Below are 20,287 nucleotides of genomic sequence, written 5' to 3' on the forward strand. Positions count from 1 at the left end.
ATAGTTTCCTCAGCTCGAGAGACCTGAAAACTAAAGAAGGTATCAGCAACAACCGGTTTTATTACGGAACAGCTTATGATATTCATATCGATCTATTATACGCCTCTGCATCTAGCATTAGGTAGACCTCATACAATAAATATTCTAATTCTATCGTATATTTTGTTTCATTTGTTCTGACTTTTTTTCTTCTTCTTTTGATATCTCTAAAATGATGAATCTCATTTTTAGAAATTCAGTCGACCGGAATTGAAAATTTCCAATTTTGAGGAGGAAGAGACAAAAGAAAAGAAAAAAATAAACAAGGTCAGGATGCCGATGTCTCACGATGCCACGTAAATAAAAGATTTGCAGGAGGCCCTCCCATTTGGAAGAGCCAAAGTTCATAGCTTTGTTTCCTTCGTATATAAACTACCACATAAGCGAGGCAAACAAAAAAGCTTGGTCATACAACCATTCCATCGAGTATATATTTGCAGCCATTTTTTTTTTCAGGCCGGCCGCCCCATCTTTTTCCCACTTAGCTTAAACAGTCCGGAATAAGGTTATTCCATTTAAAAGCTTTACTCCTAACTAGTTGTTTTGTGTTATATTATTTAGCAGCCAAACAAAAGATGCACAGCTTGTCAGACTCAGATCATTGCTGCAATCTCGCCATAAGCACAACAAACAAGAATGTGATTTCCACCAAACAAGAGAAATTAACTCTTTACATTCAATTAAATTTACAGAAGACACTTGGATCAAAGTAGCTTGTTTTGTGTTTGATGTCCTGTCACTACCATTACAAAAGCCTCGGTATATGCCGCACTCCACCCAAATCCATCCTGAAATTCCATTCTATTGATCCAAAAAACTACAGAGATTCTTGGCCACTGATGGAACTACTGTATTTACCTACATGATCAACTTAATGAGAACTTTCTATTCCTAATATTTTCAGCCTCTCTAGGCCTGTGTTTCACCCTCCAGACTGTAGGCTTCCAAAGCAATCAGGTGGCCGATACAAAGCTGTGCACAAGTGCACCCATAGTACAAGAACAAAAAGAATTCAGTCCACATCTATGTGACAGCCTCTGGTGCTGAATTGCAGTAGGGCGTATGCAGGCAAACCAACCTGGTGGATGTTAAACACGAGCAGGCAAATCCGAGACCCATCAGAAGCCCATAGGTGCTCTTCCTTGTGTCCAACTTCAGCGCCCGCTGGAAAACAGTGCCAAAGCTAGGAAGCATCGTTCCACATGCAAGAACCATCCAATAATCAAGTCCATTGTAGTCGATGCCTGCGAGTATAGCTCCAATGGCAGAGATAGGGCTCGCAAATCCAGTCAAGGCAGCAGCTGCTAAGGCTCCCCGCCAGCTGTCGGTAGCGCCAAAGATGCAGCCTGCAACAGCTGCACCTCGTGGCAGCCCATGTAGCGAAACTGGTAGAACCATGTGTCTGCCAAGCCCATAAGCCTTTGGGGCTGCCACACCTAGAGCAAGCCCCTCTGCTAGGGCATGCAGGATGATGGCCCCGCATGCAAAGAATGATTGAAGAGTAAGGGCACTCACTGAAAGACCAGAAGATGCAAGGTCATTGACAGAAGTCTTCTTGCGAGGAGCCACCCTTAAGATGCTAGCTGTGAACATGCGATATAAGGCAGAACCGGCGATGAGCAACAATGTTAGGGTAAAGAACCCCATCTTTGAAGACACTAGAAGCTGTAGGGGCCTCCATGCAGCAAGAAGAAATGCAATGCCAGAGGCCACGCCTGTGAGAAGAGAATGTTGCAGCAAGAAGGCAAGAGAAAAAGTGACGAGGATAATTCCACCAAGCAATGGCCCAAGACCAAATAGTAGTGATACTAAAAAGCCAGAGGCATCCTCTGAGCTGCAACACAAATCAAACAGATTTTGGATAGAACCAAAGGCTCGTGCAAGAAAACACTCACATATATTCAAAAAAGGATAAGTTTTCAAGTTTCTCTATATTGGATTTAGCGACAATCTTTTTTTTAAAAAAATGTGGATAGAAAAATAATAGGAACTTACTTGTAGCCATGGCTAAAACTCTGGAGTGTTGTGCTCAGGGTTTCCATAAATGCTATGGCCAGCGTGCCTGCAGAAGCAACTTGAGGAGGAGTTGCTTCCTGAAAAAGAGAAAGCAAATTATCATGACACATGAAACCAAGTGAAGAAGCATAATGCATGGAGAACTCATAGCAAGATAAGTAGCACACAATAGTTTTCAATGATCATGAAATGCATGTGTTCCTGCAACTTTGAACAAAACTTTGTCATGCACATCTATTTTTACTTTATGCTGCGCATAAAGATAAATGTACTGATCAGTTAAATAATTACCTTAAAAGCATCAGGAAGAACCTCTGCTATCACCATCCAGATCATGCACCCAGCAGCAAAGCCCGTACAAAAAGGAAGTACCTTGTGGAATGCATCAGCACAAAGGAACGAAGGGACAGCCACAATGGGCTAGAATAAAGCAAGAAGTCCAATGGCCATTAACGAGAATATTGCAGAAAACATAGAAACAGAAACATAAAAAAGTTTCAAATCTTTAGTCATTGCATGTCCATCACTTTTATTTTTCCTTCCACTAGGAAGCAGAATAGATGTAATGCAAGTTGGTATATTAAACACATTTTCAAGTATGTTTATCGTTTAAAATTGAAGTAGCCCAAACAATATCCAATATCCAGGTAAAAAATATGATTTGATTAAAAGATTTGTAAATTTAGTGCAAAAGTTATCATCTTTAAGAGTAATAATTACAATTTGGAGGCCTTTGTCATGTGTTGATAGAATTCCTCAAATGCCAGCAGGATTTCAAAGCAGAAAGAAATAGATATGTCTAAAGCAACAAAAGAGGCAGGTGTAACAGGATTTCTAACAACAAAAAAAAGGCAGAATTCTAATTGACATAAGCAATTAGATAGGTGGTTCCCATATAACAGAGGGAAAAGAGCGTGAATTCCACAATTAATGGAGATTTTTCTCCTAGAAGCATGTAAAGATTTGTTATTTTCCAAAATGTTGTGAAGTGGAGCATTGGAGCATTGGCTAATATTCAGTAATCAAAAAAATATAGGAGGAAGGAGCCGAGATGAACTTGTGGGGCAACAAAAACAAGAGAAACAAATGAGAAAATCAAAATAAAAAGAGAAGATAAAAAGTGATAGGCATGCACAACCAATAATACGGTCATGTCTTGTGCAATAAACGCTAGCAACGATATCATAAAGCAACAAAACAAGATACGGATACTGATGTTAGAAAAGAGAAGCAACCTGGATCTAAAGAAGTGTCATATTTTTTTTTTAAAAAAAAGTTTTCCTACTAATAGTGTCTCTAGTGTAAATGATTTGAGACCTTGAATATTACTGTACAACAGTGAACTGTTAAAACGTACATGGAACAACTTTTAACTTTCTCTCAGCTAAAGAACTTAGACTATGATAGAACAAAACATAGCCAAAACTGATTGAGCTTGCTTTTTTATGGGCAGTGAAAGCTGGACATGATGTCAACAAAAAAGGAGTTATATCAAGGATAACAATCTACAACGAGGAAGAGATATACATTAAAATATATTTTTTGAAAACAATAAATAGTACAGAAAGAAATATTTACTCTAACCCCAAATTATGGTTTTAATTAATGACCTTAATAACAGTTTCAAGGCATCTTATTTTTGCAACATCATTATCAGTAACAATCCCGACCTATGCGTCACTGTCATAACAATGTTGTAGTGGTCATATTGGCTGTTATCTGGCATTGCAGCTGTTTTATAACCAGACATATTTTGGCCATTTGGCATTCCTTCTTATAGCAGCCTCTTGAAGAAGTGTCGAGATTGAACCCAGGAGGTGGCATCCCCAACTTATTCTCTCAAATATCCATAGCATATACTCACATGCATATATTAAAAATTAGGATATTCTCATGAGTAGAAAATATTCATTATGCAGATAGATGCCAATATATCTTTTAATAATGGCTAAGAATGTCCAATAAAACAGGGTAATACTTTAATTTCAACAAAATAACGTTATTTTAAATTCTTTTATCACTTCTTAGTCATCCTTTCTGACTGTTATGTCTCCATAACATCTTGGAGAATGGCCATTTTGTGAATAATAGTTTGTTGACAAAGAGGACAAGGCTTATAGGTTTACTTGGCTATGATGACAAATATATGATGCCCAGGCTTTTCTGGTCTTGGCATTCTTCATGCTAATTTAATTCCATTTTTAGGGGCAAGCACAAACATACAGCAAAAGGCTTATTATTAAGACAAGTGAAGAATTTATGAAAAGAATGAAGATATAATGATCATCACAGAAAGCACAGAAGACCTGCGCAACACTTGAGAAGATAATGAGGGAAAAAAATTTGGTGAGCAACAATGAAAATGTCAAACTGAAAAAAAAGATAAAAATCACATTCTCCTTTATCCGAGAAAAAAAACGAAAGCTAAAATAGCATAAATGCCATATCTCAGATTTCCAATCAATACATCTAGTTATGCATTGATGGAGGTCCAGTCATAAGCAAAATTATGTAAACAATTTACCTGAGGCAACGATGTAATGAAACTCCACAGCATCGCATTCTGAGGAGAGACCCCACGTGATGAGAGAACCATGCTCACAGCTAAACCTTCAGGTATGTTGTGCACAGCTATTGCCAGCGTAACCAGAAGACCTTGAGAAAGCCCTTTTGAGCCAGCAAAGGATACCCCAACACCCGAACCCTCCCCAAAGGAATGAAGGGTCATTATTCCGACTACAAGTATAACTTTACTTGCATCAGCACCTTTTATGTCCAGCATGCTTACTTCCCCATACTGCTCAAGAAACTGCACAGAAAGAATTATCATTATTTTAGCACATATATTGATAAACAATCCAAACCTAATGACAAAGAAAAGTTTGCATTTAGGAATTGTTTGTAATATAATGAGCAGTGGACCAGATACTGACAAACATGATGCAGGTCATATTGTCTTGGAAATATGATCACCAACAACAGGCACTTTGAAAAGGAAAATTTAAATACAGCTCCATCTAATTCATACAGAAAAGATAACAGACAACTTACTAAAGCAGAAGCTTAATGATGCTTGATAAAGGTGCTCTAAAGATGTAGAATTTTATTTCACATTCCATGCCCCATTAGAGACACTAGTGCTTACCAAGAATATATACATATCCACAGAATATATATATATATATATATATGTGTGTGTGTGTGTGTGTGTGCATTTATGTATGTATGTATGTAATTTTTTAAATCAGTTGAACTTGTGACATCAGAGTCCTAGTATAGATTAACGATGCTCATTCCATTAAGTGCTTCTTCTATGGGTAATCATGTAACCACAAAGGCTTTTACAAGTGATACAAGATTTAAGCGTTGATGTAACCCTTTTGAGTTTATTACTTTGTTCTCTAGTTAATGATTAACTTGATGAAAATCCTTTTAAATGGAAAGAGAGTGAATTACTCTTATTCCAATCCAAAGTTCGCCATCTCGGTACCAGACCCCGTACCGGTGCCACACTAGCACAATGTCGGTACAGTATGGTACAAAATTTTTTTGATGTACCGAATGTCGATATGCCACCCATATCGGATACCGATATTAAACTAGTACGGTACGGTATGCCCCGTATCATCCAGTTCGGACCAGTACGATGTACCATATTTCAGTCTCTCTGTTTATGTACTTAAATGATATAAAGTCTCCATAACCGGTTAATCCTTCTGACACCCGTCGTTTCTGAACCTTCTGAGCAGAATATCATCTTGGAGAATGCTGGGAAAAAATTCTCAACCCACACTTCACTGGTTGAGACTTGAAAGATCACATAGTGTGAAAGTAGCAAAAACATATCTTTCTTCATCTTCTAACAAGAAAATAGACATACGTCCTTGTGTTACAACAAATAACAAAAGAGGGTTGCATAGATGAAAGGGAACAAGCTAATCCATCAGTCCACAGAATTTCTGTTTGCTTATAACTAGCTGAAAGCATCAACATGGGTAAAATGCAGTAACACAGTTTCCTTTCCTTGAAGAGGTTATAATTCCCATACTAATCAGGAGCTCATGAGGCATATTTAACATGAAGGTCGTCAAGTCCTGTTAACAAGATGCAAGGCAACTAATGATCACGAGATAAAGACGATCAAACTTAACGATTATCAAATTAAGAAGCAAGAACATATTTCTTCGGGGAATTGAATGTGGAGGCCATTTAATCCAATAATATGATCAAGGTAAGTAGAACCGGTACTAACAAACATATTGGCTAGTGACTAGAACGGTATGGCACTAGTTACCAAACCACAGCATACCAGAACTACAAGGAGGGAGAGAGATAGGGCCGAAGAGGAAGGAGAGGGAGGAAGAAAAAGAAGGAGATAAAGCGAGAGGCAGAGAGAGAGGACTCACTTGGCCGAGCTTCACGATGAGGGAGAAAAGCCAGAGAGAGGCCGGATCCATAGTCGGCATCACCATCGCCACAACCCATCATGGTCCCCCCATTATAGAATCGTCGTCCAAAGAGGATCGGGGCCATCATCCAGCCCTAGGCACCCCAGAAACCCTAGAATCCCACCGGAATGGGTAGGGAGGATCGGGATGAGAATAGGGAGGCAATGGAAGGAGAGAGGGAAGAGATTGGATTTGGGGAAGAGAATGGTGAGAGATTGGAGAGGGGAGGAGGTAAGGAGGGGGATGGAGGAGGCGAGAGGAGAAAAGAGAGGAGAGGCAAGGGTTTCAAAGGATCCTTAAGGAGGAACTTATTGTTTCGAAGAGAGGCCTTGAACCGTGCTAACAACCGACTAGTCCGGTTCGGTACGCCCCAAAATGGCCAGGTTGGCACGCTTCAAACCGGCTGGTTCAGCATGGTTCAACAATCTTTGATATCGATAATCATAATTAAGCCTTTTGATAATAGTGAGCCAATATTGTTAAATCTTTTTTTATTCATTTATCAATTTTATCCATTCACATATATTACATTCCACATTACCATGATGATGTCAAGCTTGAACAAGAAAAATTGAAAGGTTTGATTTCATGCTAAAACCTACTCGCAAATAAGCCTTTCAAATTATGTATAAATCTTAATTGTTGCATTTAGTTTTGGCTAAAACCAAGGCATTCTATGTAAGAATTGCTGTGTTGCATGATTCCATTATCATGAGAGCAAGGTTTGCCTAAAGACTCACTGTTTGTGGGCAAGCGTTACTTATGTTGTTTCCGTTTAATTGACATGCCACAAGTTAGCCTAAATAACGTTGAAAATATCCAAGAAATTAACTCACTGTACCGTGGAAATGATGTTACATGGCAACACCAAATTGTAGAGGCATGAAAAACAATGCTTGCCGCATCCAATGAAAAAAGGGTGTGGGAGCAAGAAGAATAATTTTAGAAATGAAGTTTACAAGGTGAAGATTCAAATGACATGTATAAATCATAGGCTAATTACTATCAAGTTGGAAGAAGAAAAGAGATAAATAACACTATAATATGTATGAAGCCCATAAGGCAGGAGCAAAATGATAGCTTCATTCACAGAAAATAGATGTACTGAAGCAAATATACGATCAAGTAAATTAGATGCCTAGAGAGGGTGAATATGGTAAAGAAGGTAAAGAAAGTAAAGAAAGTAATAGTAAAAGATGTGCGAAGATACATGGTGGACAAAGGTATGAATGTCAGAAGAAAATCAGGATTCAATCTTTGAGTTTGCAGCAATATATGATCTCATAATAGCAAAACAGAAAGGAACACATTTATTGATTTAGAAGTGGATTTAATGTCACAGAAATATTCCTTCGGACAACTGAAGAGCTCTATAAATACAAAGATTGTAAAATGATGCCTACACAAAAGGGCAACATGGAAAAAGGGATGAGTTTATTTCGAAGTTGGGTAGCATTAAGATTGTTTCAATTTGAATTCCTGAGAGATCTAGATAAAAGCAACACACACATAGAGAAGGCTGGTGATGGAAAATTGACCACTCCAAGGTGATTAAGTGAAAAATCAAAGTCAACGATTCTAAAGAATAACACAGAAGTCTTTAAAATAGATTTGAAACAATATAAACATAAACTGGTTAAGCTAAGTGCACAGCTTATGATGATCTAGGTTAACTAATAAGGAAAGAAACTTGTGAATTGACTAAGATAAGACAGAAGACGAATAAAGAGACCAGATTAGGAAAAGTACATGTGACTATATCAAAAGAGGCACAGGAAAAACATGGATGCTAAGATGTGGAGGAGAAGTCAAACCAGTTAGAAGTAATAAAAATGCCCAAGTGACAATGTCTGGAAAAAATTTGTAAGAAAATAATAATAATAATAATAATAATCCATGCACATTTGTTGAAATGAAGAACAATATGCAACATCATTTATTACGCAGGAAGAAAGGCATGAAGGGATAAGAAGATCATATACCTTCTTACAAAGCCAAATGAAAATCCCCCCACTCAAAATTCCAATAACAACCCAGTTTCCACTGCCATGGATCTGTCCTTCTTGCACTAGGTCAAAGCTAGCAGCCAACATCACTCCGGCGGCCAACCCATTGCATACACCTGCCCATTGTGGCTCTAACTCCACAAAGAAAAACGGAATTGCGCCCAAGGCTGTTGCTGCAGCCATGGCAAGAGTAAGCCATGCAACTGTAGAAACTGAAACTCTGGTATTAGCAGCTTTCCTCTCACCAAACCCTTGAAAACTATCCTCAGAGGTACCAAATTCGGCTTCTCTGCCAGTTCCATCTATAACTGCACTTTCTAAGTTCCTATGAGGAGCTTTCCGAGAGCTCCAGATGAATTGTTTCTCAGATTCTGCAATGGCAGAACCATGCAGTAAAACAAATACTAGAAAGAATGGTAGGAGGATTCTTGGCCTTGAGGCCATCTATTCAAATAATTTTCAACATCAATGCATCCAACCCTGCTTTTGCCTGAAACAGGTTAGATCTACCAGTCCATATACAGCTAGAAAACAGAAAATGCTTGTTCTTGTATCCAACTCCGAGGTTCATATAATGCTGCAATTTTTTTAGCAACTAACCTTTCAGAATGCACCGGGTTGTATATGAATCACTAAGAAATCTTTAACATGGTATGTTGCAACTCAAAGATGTAGTGTTGGCATCGGCAAGTCCCTCCTCTGATTCACTGTTTCCCATATAAACTACAGATTAGATGTAGTGTTGGCATCAGCAAGTCCCTCCTCTGATTGACTGTTTCCTATATTAACTGCAGATTATACGTCGATATACACAAAACCAGATATTCTAAAACAATGGTCCATAAGCACTTGTGGAATGTGGTGCAACTGATCCTTCCATTCAAAAGGACAGACAACACCCAGTGAGATATTTGAGTGTCACATCAAGTGTAGCATCTCAGATGAATCAACACTGTACCATCAAAACATACAGAGATCAGATTATACTTCCATGAACTCATTGAATTACAATATATTCAAGATCAAATAAAGCAAAATTAAGAACTTAATAGAATCATATGGAAAAAAATCTATTTAAAAAGAAGCAGCTATTATGAACAAGAAGAACAGATATTCAGAACCAGGAGACTCCAAATCAGTTCCCGCAGCTAAATTAAGTGGCATACGACCAAAGTTCCAATCTGATGAAGGATTAAAATACAACTAATATATAGATCTATAGTTTTTATCTAATAAAAATCCCAGACTTGATAATTATCAGGAATAGCAAATGGGGGTTTGTTGAATGCGTGATACATTGACTGAAATATTGTTTTTTATATAAAAATATCTCATCAAAATCCCTTTTTCTCCCTTTACACCATTCATTAACATGCCTTACCGGTTCAAATTCGAGTTGCCTGACAGAATGCAAACAAAGGGATTCTGATCGCACATTCAACAAAAAAGGAAAACAAAGGAAGGGGAAAACCCTCTATGTCTCTTTCTACCAAAAGAAAGATCTATTAAAAACTACTTTCCAACTAGCTAACCTAGAACAAAGACAAATTTCATTCCAGAACCCTAATCTCGCCAATTACCTCCAATTGGCTCCAAGATTCCCAAAAATCCAAGGAAATCCAACCCATTGACGGAATTAGGGCTGCAGATAGAACCACCGACGCGATCCCCACCAAAGTTTTCGAAAAACAAATAAGATTGCGAAGAAAGCCGGGATCCAGGACTTCACGTACAAGGGGAGAAGGAGAAATCTTGTGGACGAATAAACCCTAATCTTTCATCAGTAGTTGGTAAAAAAGGAAAATAGCAATTTAAAATACTTTTACCAAAAAAAAACAGTGGTGGTTGTCATCCTCATCCGAGATCTGGTCCGATATATCGTTTTATATCTATGTCGGCCGCTAATCCGTACGCTATGTGGAATATTAGATCTCAAATGATATGAACTCAAACTCCGTACTATATGAGATGGCAATTGGCCAATATGGGGTCGGGTTTGAATTCTAACTCAGTCCAGAGACCGACAACGCTTAAGTACGAACATAATCGGATATACCAGCTGGCTGGCAATGCTGATTTGAAGTGGACATGGGATCAACTTAGCTAATATCTACCGGCCAAAGCTCCCAAGATAAAAGCTCTATTACTTACGGCAATGACTATCAGATCCTAAGCCCACTTAGCTTTTTATTGTTTGGAAGAGAGAAAAGATATGGTAATAGTTGGCGGAGGGACAAACAAGGACAACAAAGGATGAAAGTGGAATGAATAATATCCATCCGAATCTATTTGGATATAAATAGAAATTTGAACAACTGACTAATATTTATATCCGTATTCATATCCGTCTAAAAAAAATGGATATGGATGTGAATCGACAACTATTCAATCCATAGCTAAATATCTGATTCCATTTATAACTCTATTTAATTTTATATGACATTCATATACTTTTAATAAAAATAAATGACCATACTAATTTACTATTAATTTGATTTATCATTTACTTATTAATATCTTTGATTTTGTGGTCATAAAATTTAATTATTCGATTTATATTCGTATTTATATCTATATTTTTGATATATATTTTGTATCTGTATCCGTTTAAAACAAATATAGGTGTGAATTTTTGCATCCGACTAATATCTGTATCCATATCTGTATTCGTCGAATAAAACAAATATGAATATGGATATGCTAGCATCGGATTTATATTCGATCTGATTTCAGCCTTACTTTGACAAAGAGATAAGCTCGTGATTTTATAAGAGGAGAGTGGAATGAGGAGAAGAGACTTTATCATTGCCCGTGAAGAGGGTTGAACAAGTAGAGAAGAAACACATTGGCATCGTATAAAAAATAGAAAGGATGGGAGGATGGAGGAGGCAATATCAATCCAATAACTCATATATTCAGGACTTTTCATTTCAATCAGGGACTTGAGTTGATAGGTATAGATTCTTTGATGGAAGTAGGTTTGACCCAACCAATAGGGGGGTCAGCGGACACCAATCCGCGAATCAGACAAATCCAATTAAGCTGCCCCAAGTCGATAATCAAGATTTTGGTCAAAATTCCACATATAGTTGGACGTGAAGCAGGTTTGACCCAACCAACACGGAGGTCAGTGGGTACCAATCCACGAATCCAACAAATCCAACGAAGTTGGCCTTAAGTCAATAATCAAGATTGTGGTCAAATAGTTAGATCAGTCTAACTATTTCACACTCTTCTCATATTCCGACAAAGAAGCTAGAAAAGAAAATACATACAAAATTTACATATGGCCTTGAAAAAATTATTAGTTTTTGACATGGTGTAGAAATTTGAGTTTCTTCGTAGAATCATTCAAAGAACAAAGACTTGGAACAAAAATTCTAAATCATTGGTGATTTGAAGAAGGAGAAGGGAGCATAATTGAACATTGCTTTCTCAATTTTTTGGATGTTGGGAGTGAAGCCTGATTATAATCTATAATAAATAGAGAATCCAGAGCATTAGCAATAGCTAAGTAGCAAGGGAAAGAGGGGGGAAGTTGTCTGATCAAAAAGTCTGGTATTCAAATAAAGGCTCATTCCAGTTAGTATTCAAATCCAAGATAAAGATGATTTTTATTTTTTTGGTACAGTGAATGATTACATCTCTGAGAAACACAGAGCCAGTGAAGGATACTTTAAGAATATTTGTCGGACAAAACCAACTCCCATCCTATCCTCTGCAAGGATGTGGGCATATCGCTAGCAGAAAAAACACAATCCCCTGAAGGGCCCTCTTAGATAACCAATCCGCCGTCTATTCTGCTCCCGATAAATATGAGAGACTGCACCGGTTGGAAATAGTCGTTTGGTAGCTAAAATATTCTAGTTAATATTTAATAAACTTGATTTTGCATAAGATAATATAGTTTTATATATTTTTGAATATAAATATATTATGTGTTTATTATATATTGATACCAGCTATTGAAAATATGATTAGGTAAAACTATGATTCTAGTTATTTTGAGATTATAAGGAATGAAAAAACAATCCCGTTGAAGGGCCCTCTTAGATGACCAATCCGCATCCCTATTCTGCTCCTGATAAACGCGAGAGATTACACCGGTTTGAACCAGACACTTGGCAGCTAAAATATTCTAATTAATATTTAATAAATTTGATTTTGTGTGAGATAATATAGTTCTATATAATTTTTGATATGAATATATTTATGTGTTTATTATATATAGATATCAGCTATTGAAGATATGATTATGTGAACTATGATTGTAGTTATCTTGAAACTATAAGGAATGAAAAAACACAATCCCTCTTAAGGGCCCTCTTAGATGACCAAGACTACACAGGTTGGGAACAGTCATTTAGTAGCCAAAGTATTCTTACCCTGCAGGAAGAAGGATGAGAAATCCAATCCACCACTATAAGTGAATCCCCTTGTAACTCATGGTCCCAACCTGGCTGCTGTTAGTTCTACATAACAGAAGAAATTGAAATATTCTTACCTTCAATATAAAAAGATTTCATAAGCATCTCTAATAATGCAAGCTACTGCTGCACCACCTCCTTGCACCGCGGCATCGAAGCTGATCATTAACACCCTAAAAGGAGGAGGCAGCCAAGAAAGAAAATTTTGAGGAAAATTGTGCTGGAAAGCACCTGTAAGCTGCCTCAGTGCTTTGACTGGGTGTGAATGCTAAATCCCCTGCTTGCATCATGAAAATGAGACATAACCAGGCGATGCGGAGGAGCACTTTGCTTCTGAAATATTCTGCAATTTCTAGCATTCCATATCAACCAAACCATATTACCCATCATTGCTTTCACCCCCTTCTCTACCTGGGCATGAGCTAAACAAACAATCAATGCCGGCAAAGAAGTAAGGGGTAGATGAAGCTCAGTGAGCATAGTTAGCTGATTCCAACACTGCTGAGCAAATGAACATTGTACAATCACATGCCGGCAATCTTCCACACCATCACTACAGAGATCACAATAAATCCTAGATAAAGGTGATTAAAAAATAAAAAAAAGTAAAGAGAAACAAAGAGTTCGATTTCATAAAACTTATTTTTTTTCTTTCACTTATCCCAATTCTTTACATGTTGCTCTGAAGTATGAATATCAAAGAAAAAGAAACGAACACATCGGATACATAACATCAGTCTAGCGCAACACATGCATTACGAACAAGTTTTGTTGGGGGGAGTTGGGCTCTAGAATGGAAAGAAGAATGAATGACTTCCACTCCAGCTATTTGGTTGGGAGTAGTTCCATTCCCATTCCCATTTTAGGAGGGAATGGAAATGCTCTAATCCTTCAAAACCTAATTCAGACCCTCCCCTTTACATTTACATAAAAATTAATTTTCTAAAAATAGTTCTCTATTTAATTAATTTTTCAAACGTTTAACTTTTGAGCCATCTTGATTCTCGTTCCAATCCATTTTGATGCTAACAAGATCATAGTTGTTGTTTGAGTTTTCTAGATGGAAAACTTAAACACTTTTGTCTCTTAATTAACCTAGGAAGATGGTAAGTATTCCATCTGAATGCTTAAGATAGCCATGACAATGTGATTAAGATCAAACTACAATACTAGAGAAATTTTATTACCTTGCATAAACCTTTGTGTTATTAGGCATGACTTTCTGGGCATTTCTGATGTGTTTGAAGGAGTTCTTTAGTCTCATGAGTTTGCCTCTAGGTGATAAATCATGATCCTCTGTTTTTAGCTTTCAAATTGGTGGGTTGAATAGGGCTCCTGGAAGACGGGCTCCTACTCTTTCTAACTTGACCTTCTCGAGCTGCCTGGCACAAGAGCAAGCACTGTACTCTATTCGCACCCGTCCCTGCACCCGCCACAGAAAGAGCTACACAAGCATAGTCACCTTCGAGTGGAATACGCGTGAGGCATTAACGAATCTCACATTGATTGAAGTGTTTGATCTTCCCCGGTCAGTCAAAAGAAGAGAAGCAAGTTGATCGGGGAGAGGCAGGTGGTAGAGGCACTGAACTACTCTCACGGTCCTGGGAGAGGATCCGTGTGATGAGCCAAAAGCCACCTATATTGAATGATGGTATGTTGTTCCGTATACCTTAGTACAAGATCGAAAAAATTTCTTCTCATTCCAAGTGAGATGCTTCGTACCACCTCAGACTACTATCCTATGATCATTTACATGGAAGGTATGCATTCTGCTAAACCCTCTAATCGTCCCTTCAGGTGTGAAGCAGTCTGGTTCTCTCATCCGCACTTTAGAAAGATTATTTTGAATATCTGAGAAAAGAAAAAGGTTTAAGCTATATAACACCGTTAGTCTTTACTAATATGAAGGTTATTATTTACTTGGAGTATTATAAGAATATTCTTTTTAAATAAAATATTGATTGTAAGTATTTTATACACTCAACCAATGGACCAGCTTTCCGAAACAGCGAGAGAAGCCGGAAAAGCGGAACTCGGGGAGCCCTCAGAACCTCAACCGGTTTCGTCAAAAGAAAAAGGAAAAGCACCTATTCAGGAGAAAAAAGAAGAGGCCGGGTCAGAAGAAGGATAAAGGTAAATGGGCATGCTTTTTCAACCATTTCTATCGCAAACAGGTGCTCAGCTCATGCTAGATTAATCGGTTACATGCTAGAAATTTGGAGGAGCTAGTTTCTTCAGCACGCTGGAGCAGTCAGCAAGAAGTGGGAGAATCCAAACCTTCATTACTTTTTTCCTGGAGTTGTCCCAACGTCATAAAGACTTTGTTCCCACCCACTTGTTGCTGCTGAATAACTGTGAGGAGGCTACCTAATAGGGCTCGTTTGGTTCGCAGAAAAAGGAAGAGAAAAAGTGTGATTAATAGAAAAATAATGAGATACCTCTTATTTGGTTAGAGTTTTCAAAAGAGAGATGAAAAAATTGTATTCCCATGAGAATATGATTCCCACATTTCATGAAAAAGCATTTTCCATAAGAAACATGAAAAAGTTATTTTCCTATGAGACAGAAATCACTCAATTTTTATTTTTTCCAAAAAAATCCTTTACCATTAAAGAGGCCTTAAAAACCTAATTTTTATTAAGAGTATAATAAAAATTACACATAATTCTTTCAAAAAAGTCAACCAAACATAAACACTCTGAAAATCTGTCACTTTCCCATGCCAAAAGTACATTTCCAAATATTCTCTTCCTAGAATTTTTTTTTCAGAAATCATATTCCTAGAATAAAAAATGCTTCCCGCAAACCAAACGAGCTCATAAAAAAAAACAAAAAAAAAAAGGCGAAAACCTATCAGATGTCAATGCACACACGAGTTTCCCACTGATCCATGTAGTTAAAGTATAAGCACGATAGAAAGCAAGGTGCAGAATTTATTTCATATTTCATAACACTTCAACAGAAGCAGGTTCAAAAGCTGAACTGACAAATCAAGATGTTCAAGCACAGGATCAAAAAACAAATATCCATAATAACAGGTAAACCTAGCAGTCATATGCAGCAAAAGGCAACACACTAAATAGAAAATTAAACTCCAACATGATCTTGGACATTACAACAGAAATTGATAGATCAACAGCCTTGTCCTTGTTCCGTAATGGAGGAGATCTTAAGAAGCTTTTGCAGGTGACAAGAACGCCCTTCCAGGTGGGCGCTGAGAAAGTGGCCCATGGCATCCAAGTAACTACACCATCCAAAATGTTAATAATAGAATCAGAATTTACCTTATATGTTGCAAGCAAAATTAAAATGGCAATTGAAATTTTCAAAAGAAATAATTTCTGCTAAATTTATTTGCTACAATCCAACTAATGTTCCCCTAGCAGATTCATGAGGTGAGATAGCAGTTGAATGGTTTGTAATCAAAGGAAAGGAGATATGAACTAACCAGTTAAGATATTTCAATCACCACTTTTGGTACAAAGTGAAAAAACAGGACAAAGATGATGACAGGATGAGGCCGCCAAGAACCTTGTGATGATTGTTTTTGACAAAGACTGGATTACTATAAATTATTGGTTGAGGATTGACAAAAGATCTCTGCCACGTAAAAATAGCAGCAACTCCATGCTGACATCACATCTTGTCCAGACAAAATTTCCCATGCTTGAAGGGGGGCTGTGTGTGTGTGTGTGTGTGTTTTTTTTTTTTTTTTTGGGGGGGGGAGGGGGGGTGTTGGGGGAGCAGCCTAAGCATCTAACAAGTGTCTACAGTGATCAGGTGCTACCTTACGAAGTGGTGATAGCATCTCGACTTTGAGCATACACAAGCACATTGAATCATGGGTGCATAGGGTGAAGGAATCCACTGGTTACCGTGTGAATATAAGAACAGGGAAATGACAGAGCTAGAGATCATTAAACTGTATCTGAAAACGTACCTTAGCATTCACGCCGTCTGGGACAATTCGGTTCTCACTTTTCCACTTCAAATAGTCAGTGCGGCTAAATTTTGTAAAGCCCCTGAAGATCATAAGTTCGTGACATGAGTATTCATGAAAACAAATGCTGTGTCAAAGGGAAAAAAATGTCATGGCATTTCCCATAGAACACAATGCCTTCTAATATTAGTTAGAAACTTGAAAACAGATAGCTATGCTCATCCCAAGTGTTATATGGTAAACAGCTTGTCTAGACCAAATTCACACCTCCACTCCCAACTTTAATATATGCGATCCCATCTTCTATAAATACAACCCCACTAGTTTATTGCTTCCTTTGAAGGGAGAGAAACAAAAGGCCACCAGCCAATAGCTAGTGCATATCTATCAACATACATGAATATTAGTAAATTATAAGCGTTTCTTTTTTACACATACCATTTTCGGCTGATGATGATCTTTTGACGGCCAGGGAACTTGAACTTGGCACGGCGCAGAGCTTCTTGTGCATGATTGCTGTTGTTATCCTTGCAACGAACAGACAGAAGGACCTGACCAATCATCACCCTAGCACATGTTCCTTGAGGCTTCCCAAAGGCACCCCTCATTCCAGTCTGAAGCCTATCAGCTCCAGCACATGAAAGCATCTTGTTGATACGCAGCACATGGAAGGGATGCACTCTCACTCTTAGATGGAAAGCATCCTTCCCAGCATACTTCGCCATATACTTGTTGCATGCAATACGAGCAGCCTCAAGAGCCTCACTGGTTACATTCTCCTTTTCCCAGCTCACCAGATGAACGCAGAAGGGGAACTCATCAACCCCCTTCTTCTTCATCCCAACATCATAGATCCTGATCTTAGGATCTGGAACACCACGACAGTACCGTGACTTTGGGTATGGCTTGTTCTTGATCTGGCGATAGCATCTTGCAGGTCCTGCACATGAGAAAGTGTGGAGCCAGATTATAATATATTCTCAAATAACAACTGCAAGATCCATGCATGATTAAACTTTGCTTCTAATGAAAAATCAGATAGAAATTAAAATCCAGCATATAGGTAATGTATACCTGCGACCTCAACATAAATTTCGGGCAATTGCAAAAGGCAGTCCCATCCCATTGTTCAGTAAAAAGAGCTAAACATTTAGAGTCGCCATTAGGATTTTGGATTATAACATTAACTAGATATTACATTTGAACATGCAGATATAGGATCAGATGTTCTGATGGGAACATTTTCCTATTGACACTATCGTCATAAACATGTGTTCACTGACAATGCACATAATTGATCAGTTTTCTATGTTATTATCAATCAACTTGTACAAATTGAATAAGTTACAAGTCTCATTACATTGTACAACCACTATTGAAATTAACGATGCAATTTATGGATGAATAACTGTCTCAACATCATAAAAAAGAGCTGTTTTAAATAAAAGCAATCAATAGTTAATACACAAGCGACTGGAACACAAGTTCATGATCTGATACCAAAACCAAACCTTCTACTCTACAATTTAAAAGTTCACACAGCATGAAGAATCGATAAGCGTAATAAATCATGTGAACTTACTTGAAGATCCTGGATTCCCTTAACTTAGACCACATCATTTTTTTTTGCACAGAACTATCCAGTTCTTTCCAGAGGTGCTTTATTACAATTATAATGATTCCAGATATGAGAAAGTATATGAGGAAGTATTTTGAAGGAGAAAAAAAAAAGCTTATAAACACCCCCACTAGGCACAGGAAAACTGTGGTCAACTTACAAGCCCACAAAATGAACATGATTCATAGAGGGAATAGCACACAATGTTGTTACATGAATGCTCAGTTGATAGGTTATGACACAAGAAGTTGCCCATCCAAACTTAGTAAGATAGACAACATCATACTCAGAGTGAGGGTACTACTAGTTCAAAAAAGAAAGACTAATCCACCAAGGTTGAGTATTCATGAGTTGAATAATCGATGTAATATTTCCACCTTCTGCAATTTGGTCCCTCATAATATTGTTAATGAATTATATCTATTCCATCACAAATGCAATCCTGGCTGTTGGTTCATCAGCAAATTATCAGTTTTACATAAAACATAAATGGGCATCATAAAAAATCTCCCATCTCCATCAAACACCCAAAGAAAAAAAAAACATTTCATTTCGTAATAAGTCCGGTAAAGTTTATGGTTCCATTTACTTAGATCCATGATTTCACAGTATTTTTGTTTTTCATAAGTATTATGTTCAACACATGCAATTTCTAGCAAGTACTAGAGGTGAAGCCATCTCACTTCTTTAAGATCAAAGAATTTAATCTTCCTTCGCCACAAAAAAAGAAAAAAAAATAACTTAATGCACTTCTGCTCCATTCTAGCAGTTTAAACCGCGACGTCTACAAACAAATCTCTAACATATCCTAAAGTGTTTTAACACATATCACCTATCTTATAGTCATGATAAAATATACAACATCCGAAACAATAAAACCACATAACAAGACAATAAAAGACTATAATACCAAAAAAAGAAGGCTACGAAACTACAGCATATAACAGAACCAAAGCAAAGTAAGGTTCAGATCCAAAAAAATAAAAAAAAATCCCAAAACAATATTTCTAGGGCTTCAGAAAGCCCTAGCTACAGAGAGCGAAAACTACGAAGAAAACCGGTTCTCATATACTCGAATTCATATAAAAAGATTAAACTCGGAAGATCGTAAAGATAAATTATTCCAACGAATTATAGAACCATATATCGAATCAAATAACTCCAACGATCGGATCAAGTCGACATCCAGATCCGTCTCTAATATTTCCCCGCTTTCAGGAAAGATTAGCGCATCAATCGGAGACAAACGGATATCAATCGAGAAGAGCTATCAGAAAATGGGATTCCGCGAGAGAGATTGGGATGCTTACTTCTCCCCATGGCTGAGACGATGAAGGAAGGAGGGCGAAAGCGGCTGCGGTGGAAAACCTAAGGGCGACACGAATGCCCTCTATATATATACCGAAACGGCTTCAAAACCCTAAAGCGGGTATGAGGCGGCCCAAACCGGCTTCCAGCTTTAAATGGCCCGAGCTGGATTAGGATGGGCCGACCGTTCAACTGAACTGGCGAAATGCTTCTTCTCCATCCTTCCTTTGACGTGTGTGAGTGCGTCATGCCATTATTTTTCTCCTCGCAAATCTCAGCTTCTTTGAGCCTTGGAACGCTTCAAAACTCTAAAGCCACAAGATATTATATCAATTCATCTTACTTTCTTGTTAATGAATTGATTTGATTTATTAATCAACCAGAGTTTGGCATGTGAGGTTAGTGTATGTGCTCGAGCCAACCTTGATTGAGTTTCGGACAAATGAAGATTGTTTTATTTATCAAGCTTAGTTTATTAATCATTT

At 37.6% G+C, this 20,287-nt stretch overlaps 2 protein-coding genes across 3 annotated transcripts; both read right to left on the minus strand.

The window, feature by feature from the left end:
* Nucleotides 1-659: 659 nt before the first annotated feature.
* LOC103709722 (putative zinc transporter At3g08650) lies at nucleotides 660-10,442 on the minus strand. Of its 2 annotated transcripts, none has more exons than XM_039132965.1 (6): nucleotides 10,090-10,329; nucleotides 8,486-9,461; nucleotides 4,580-4,864; nucleotides 2,347-2,475; nucleotides 2,035-2,132; nucleotides 660-1,873 (listed from the first exon to the last, which is right to left on the minus strand). In XM_039132965.1, exons 2-6 carry the CDS (start codon nucleotides 8,951-8,953, stop codon nucleotides 1,063-1,065), a joined length of 1,791 nt encoding a protein of 596 aa, XP_038988893.1. In that variant the 5' UTR covers nucleotides 8,954-9,461; nucleotides 10,090-10,329; the 3' UTR covers nucleotides 660-1,062. The 2 variants fall into 2 exon arrangements, with proteins under 2 accessions (XP_038988893.1, XP_038988894.1); XM_039132966.1 differs by lacking the exon at nucleotides 10,090-10,329 and adding an exon at nucleotides 10,336-10,442 and having other exon boundaries at nucleotides 1,063-1,873.
* A 5,407-nt stretch (nucleotides 10,443-15,849) lies between these two features.
* Nucleotides 15,850-20,082, minus strand: LOC103722181 (60S ribosomal protein L10). Its single transcript, XM_039132968.1, has 4 exons — nucleotides 19,805-20,082; nucleotides 17,315-17,816; nucleotides 16,877-16,958; nucleotides 15,850-16,180 (listed from the first exon to the last, which is right to left on the minus strand). Exons 1-4 carry the CDS (start codon nucleotides 19,812-19,814, stop codon nucleotides 16,106-16,108), a joined length of 669 nt encoding a protein of 222 aa, XP_038988896.1. The 5' UTR covers nucleotides 19,815-20,082; the 3' UTR covers nucleotides 15,850-16,105.
* Between the last annotated feature and the right edge of the window lie 205 nt (nucleotides 20,083-20,287).

Source organism: Phoenix dactylifera, chromosome 13 (genome assembly GCF_009389715.1).
Source record: "Phoenix dactylifera cultivar Barhee BC4 chromosome 13, palm_55x_up_171113_PBpolish2nd_filt_p, whole genome shotgun sequence".
NCBI classification, from domain to species: Eukaryota; Viridiplantae; Streptophyta; class Magnoliopsida; order Arecales; family Arecaceae; genus Phoenix; species Phoenix dactylifera.